The sequence below is a fragment of the Carcharhinus amblyrhynchos genome, unplaced genomic scaffold (assembly GCF_965287045.1).
Source record: "Carcharhinus amblyrhynchos unplaced genomic scaffold, sCarAmb.v2.hapA scaffold_626, whole genome shotgun sequence".
NCBI classification, from domain to species: domain Eukaryota; kingdom Metazoa; phylum Chordata; class Chondrichthyes; order Carcharhiniformes; family Carcharhinidae; genus Carcharhinus; species Carcharhinus amblyrhynchos.
Genome location: NW_027650366.1, coordinates 90,652 through 96,651, shown reverse-complemented (window position 1 = coordinate 96,651; position 6,000 = coordinate 90,652). Strand labels below are relative to the sequence as shown.

Sequence of the window (6,000 nt, the reverse complement as noted above, 5' to 3'; positions counted from 1 at the left end):
ACTATTGCTGGAATTTTACCGCAGAACGGAATTCTTTTTGGTGGGATTTTACGAGTCTTGCCCGAGCGCAGTTCCTCTGGCACCCCCTGGAGATGGACTGCTGACTGCCAGCACTCTGTGCACTGCTGTTAGAGGGATTTTGGTGAAGGGACTTCTGCCCCTTACAGAATTATCGCACAAAACTCAACTTCATGACTCCAGTGACCACTCGTTATCTCATTCTCTTATCCACAGCTTATCCACAAGGCTCAAACCCAGTGTACAGCCCTTTCCACCCTGGACCTGCGGCCCCAGATGTACAGGTACGTAAACCGTCTCAGACCCAGCACAGATGATCTCAGCGATCCCTGCCCGAATTATTCTTGGGTATTGGGAGAGAGGGATACTGGGAATCAGTCACACCAACGAGGGATTGGGAGACTGAACAGGCCCCAGGGTGAGAATCTACCTGGGAACAAAGGCAGGGAAAGGGGGTTAAGATGGGGGCCAGTCCTCAGAATTCCAGGACCTCGAGAGGCTGAAAGGCCTTCTCCGAATGTCGCCACAATCCCAATCGGAATCTGGGAGAAAATACCAGGAACTAAACTCAAAGATCCCCCCCCGCCCCACGCTCTCTCATACCCCTGTAAGAACCATCATACAATCCCTACAGTGCAGAAAGAGGCCACTCAGCCCATTGAGCCAGACACCGAACAAACCAAACTTTGGCCACTAAGGGACAATTTAGCATGGCCAATCCACCTAACCTGCACATCTTTGGACGCTAAGGGGCAATTTAGCATGGCCAATCCCCCTAACCTGCACATCTTTGGACACTAAGGGACAATTTAGCATGGCCAATCCCCCTAACCTGCACATCTTTGGACACTAAGGGACAATTTAGCATGGCCAATCCCCCTAACCTGCACATCTTTGGACACTAAGGGGCAATTTAGCATGGCCAATCCCCCTAACCTACACATCTTTGGATGCTAAGGGACAATTTAGCATGGCCAATCCACCTAACCTACACATCTTTGGACACTAAGGGACAATTTATCATGGCCAATCCACCTAACCTGCACATCTTTGGACACTAAGGGGCAATTTAGCATGGCCAATCCACCTAACCTGCACATCTTTGGACGCTAAGGGGCAATTTAGCATGGCCAATCCCCCGAATCAATACATCTTGGACAGTGGAAGGAAACTAGAGAGTTGGAGGAAACCCTCGCAGACATGTGGAGAATATGTAAACTCTGCACAGACAGTGACCCGAGCCGGGAATTGAACCTGGGTCCCTGGCACTGTGAGGGAGCAGTGCTAACCACTGTACCACCCTTCACCATGCTTATCTCGAGAAACGCAGCAGCAAACAAGGATGTATCCGACCAGGCCAGCGATTAAACCACTTTGTCTGTTTCATTGCAAAGGGGCTGGCGGCTGGATCGCCCGAGGACTCAGGACATGGGATCAATCCGGATTTAATTCCCAATCCGGTGAGTACTCCTTCCCGATCGGGAGGCCTGCACTCAAAGACTTCATTCTCGGAAGCAGGGCTATTGGAGTGCAAACTCAGAGGAATTAGAGATGGCTGTGTGGACAGGAGGGATATTGTGGTTACAGGCCTGGGTTTGGCCTTGGAGATGAACTGAAGCTGACACACCAGTTTGCAAGCCGCGCGTACCATCACCTGATTTATTCCGATTTGCAAAAAAAAAATGACCTCAGAACCTTAAAAATAAGTCAGACAGGGGGTTAAGTGAGGCTGTGGGGGGGTACGTTATATTCTGAACTGGATGTGGCCCCTGAATGCTCAGAGGGAGATGATGGACTAGTGGTATTTCCGCTGGACTATAAATCCCGAAACTCACCTAAGGTTCTGGCGACCTGGGTTCGAATCCCACCACGGCAGACGGTAGAATTTGAATTCAATAAAAAAAATCTGGAATTAAGAATCTACGGATGAAGCCATTGTCGGAAAACCCCATCTGGGTCCTTCCCTTGGGGAAGGAAATCTGCCATCCTTACCTGGTCTGGCCTACATGTGACTCCACAGTCACAGCAATGTGGTTGACTCTCAACTGCCCTCCGAGGGCAACTAGGGATGGGCAATAAATGCTGGCCCAGCCAGCAACACCCATGTCCCACAAATGAATAAAAAAGATATCTTGCATATTGTTTGGCCAATTGTTAGATCTGACTGCTGAATTTTATTTTCAAAGGTTCAGGTGGCAGAAGAGGACAGAATGTTGTGGGAATCGCAACTATTCTGCACGGATACTCCAGGGCAAATACCTCCTCTGACCACAACCCACTTCACCGTGGACGATCGAGGTAACTTCATTTATTAGTGTCACAAGTAAGGCTTACATTAACACCGCAATATAGTTACTGTGAACGTCCCCTATTTGCCACACTCCGGCGCCTGTTCGGGTTACACTGAGGGAGAGTTTAGCACCTAACCAGCACGTCTTTTGGACTGTGGGAGGAAACCGGAGCACAAGGAGGAAACCCACGCAGACACGGGGAGAATGTGCAAACTCCACACAGACAGTGACCTGAGCCGGGAATCGAACCCAGGTCTCTGGTGCTGTGAGACAGCAGTGCTAACCCACTGTGCCACCTTTCTTAGGAACAAAAGGTACTTATTTAAAAAGAGAAATCTGGTACAGTGATTTGCCTTGGGGCACAACTCCAGCCTTGTCACGTTAACTACATGGGTGTTTAACAATTGATAGAATCCTACATTGCAGAAGGAGGCCATTCGGCCCATCAAGCCTGCGCTGACTACAATTCCACCCAGGCCCTATCCCCGGAACTCCATGTATTTACCTTGCTAACCCCTCTGACACCAAGGGGCAATTTAGCATGGCCAATCCCCCTAACCTACACATCTTTGGACACTAAGGGGCAATTTAGCATGGCCAATCCACCTAACCTACACATCTTTGGACACTAAGGGACAATTTAGCATCATGGCCAATCCACCTAACCTGCACATCTTTGGACACTAAGGGACAATTTAGCATGGCCAATCCCCCTAACCGACACATTTTTGGACACTATGGGGCAATTTAGCATGGCCAATCCACCTAACCTACACATCTTTGGACACTAAGGGACAATTTAGCATGGCCAATCCCCCTAACCGACACATTTTTGGACACTAAGGGACAATTTAGCATGGCCAATCCCCCTAACCGACACATTTTTGGACACTATGGGGCAATTTAGCATGGCCAATCCACCTAACCTACACATCTTTGGACACTAAGGGACAATTTAGCATGGCCAATCCCCCTAACCGACACATTTTTGGACACTAAGGGGCAATTTAGCATGGCCAATCCACGTAACCCACACATTTTTGGACACTAAGGGGCAATTTAGCATGGCCAATCCACGTAACCCACACATTTTTGGACACTAAGGGACAATTTAGCATGGCCAATCCTCCTAACCGACACATTTTTGGACACTAAGAGACAATTTAGCATGGCCAATCCCCCTAACCGACACATTTTTGGACACTAAGGGGCAATTTAGCATGGCCAATCCACCTAACCTACACATCTTTGGACACTAAGGGACAATTTAGCATGGCCAATCCACCTAACATGCACATCTTTGGACACTAAGGGGCAATTTAGCATGGCCAATCCACCTAACCTACACATCTTTGGACACTAAGGGGCAATTTAGCATGGCCAATCCACCTAACCTGCACATCTTTGGACACTAAGGGGCAATTTAGCATGGCCAATCCACCTAACCTGCACATCTTTGGATACTAAGGGACAATTTATCATGGCCAATCCACCTAACCTGCACATCTTTGGACACTAAGGGACAATTTAGCATGGCCAATCCCCCTAACCTGCACATCTTTGGACACTAAGGGACAATTTATCATGGCCAATCCACCTAACCTGCACATCTGTGGACACTAAGGGACAATTTAGCATGGCCAATCCACCTAACCTGCGCATCTTTGGACACTAAGGGACAATTTAGCATGGCCAATCCCCCTAACCTACACATCTTTGGACACTAAGGGACAATTTATCATGGCCAATCCACCTAACCTGCACATCTTTGGACACTAAGGGACAATTTAGCATGGCCAATCCACCTAACCTGCGCATCTTTGGACACTAAGGGACAATTTATCATGGCCAATCCACCTAACCTGCACATCTTTGGACACTAAGGGACAATTTAGCATGGCCAATCCCCCTAACCTGCACATCTTTGGACACTAAGGGACAATTTATCATGGCCAATCCATCTAACCTGCACATCTTTGGAGTGAGGGAGGAAACAGGAGCAGCCAGAGGAAACCCGTGCAGACACGGGGAGAATGTGCAGACTCCACACAGACAGTGACCCAAACCGGGAATCGAACCTGGGTCCCTGGCGCTGTGAGGTGGCAGTGCGAACCACTGTGCTACCCATTCTGCCCAACAGAGATAGAGAGGACTCTACCCTCTGGATTGATCACTTGCTCTGAGTTCCCATTGGTCTCTCAGGTGACCCTCTGCTACTGTCTCAAAGGGACAGACCCCACAATCAGGACAGCACCGTTTGAGATAAACCAGGGAGCTGTATTCCACAGCGACAATCGTGGTGGTAATTTCTGAGCCAAAAGCCTAATTCACTCTGAGGTCGAGTGTTCCTAATCAGACATCTTTTCTCCCGTGTCCCAGGTTTTGCAAGTCCCAGGTTCGTCCGGTGCACAACTTACACCTTCCCTTCTTCTCAGGAACTGGCAAAACTGTCTCACCTTCCCCTCGCTATCATCGTCAAACCACTCGCTACACTACCAGAGGAAGAGGTGAGCCCTCCGAATTTTTGTTCATTCGTGGGACATGGTGTCGCTGCTGGGCCAGCATTTATTGCCCATCCCTAGTTGCCCATTGAGAAGGTGGTGGTGAGCCGCCATCTTGAATCGCTAAAGTCCACGGGCTGCGGGTTGACCCACAATGCCGATAGGGAGGGAATTCCAGGATTTTGTCCCAGCGACAATGAAGGAACGGCCGATACATTTCCAAGTCAGGGTGGTGAGTGACGAGGAGGGGAACTTGCAGGTGGTGGTGTTCCCCATGTATCTGCTGCCCTTGTCCTTCTAGGTGGTAGAGGTTGTGGGTTTGGAAGGTGCTGTCTGAGGATGAATCGCTGCAGTGCATCTTGTAGATGGTACACACTGCTGCTACTGAGTGTCGGTGGTGGAGGGAGTGAATGTTTGTGGATGGGGGGCCAATCAAGTGGGGCTGCTTTGTCCTGGATGGTGTCGAGCTTCTTGAGTGTTGTTGGAGCTGCCCCCATCCAGGCAAGTGGGGAGTATTCCATCACACTCCTGACTTGTGCCTTGTAGATGTGGACAGGATTTGCGGGGAGTTGGGAGGTGAGTTACTCTCCACAGGATTCCCAGCCTCTGACCTGCTCTGGTAGCCACTGTGTTTATCTGGTGAGTTCAGTTGAGTTTCTGGTCAATGGGAACCCAATTGTTGACAATTGGGGATTCAGTGATGGTTATACCATTGAATGTCCCTTCCCACTCACTTCCCATCCACCTCAAAGCAACCCTCGGTTAATCTGGTATCTCCGGATCTCAACCTGTTTATGCTGTTTATAGAAGGGACAAGCTACAGTCTCAACCCTGGTACTCAACTCTTTACTTCCAGTTTATTTCCAAATTCAAACACTTCCAATTCACAAACCGATCCGGATAGGATACGAATTTGTGAGCTGCAGCATCTGTTCATTTCTTAGAATAGGCGGAGGCAGCACGGGTTCCAAGTTGAACTCCTTTTATTGAGCATCACTTAAAATGAACACATCAGAAAGTGAAAAAGGAATTCTTGAGAGAAAGAGAAAGGGAACAGCAGAAGCTAATCCTGGGATAGGCTCGATACAAACCTTGCACTAACTAAACAGATAACTGTTACGACAAGAAAACAATTCTTAGCTGTGTTAAAATTGCTGGTACAAACTGTGTCCCAAACTTTCATAAACAAT

The 6,000-nt window shown here is 48.8% G+C and overlaps 1 protein-coding gene across 1 annotated transcript in view; it reads left to right on the top strand.

The window, feature by feature from the left end:
- Positions 1-234: 234 nt before the first annotated feature.
- The window catches only part of LOC145339715 (protein transport protein Sec24C-like), a gene marked incomplete at its 5' end in the record, with an annotated part of 47,871 nt that continues 42,105 nt past the window's right edge, over positions 235-6,000 (top strand). Inside the window, 4 exons of the mRNA XM_080184233.1 lie at positions 235-302; positions 1,413-1,478; positions 2,205-2,316; positions 4,689-4,816. Of these exons, the coding sequence (XP_080040359.1) occupies positions 235-302; positions 1,413-1,478; positions 2,205-2,316; positions 4,689-4,816 (374 nt within the window). The remainder of the gene's footprint in view (positions 303-1,412; positions 1,479-2,204; positions 2,317-4,688; positions 4,817-6,000) is intronic.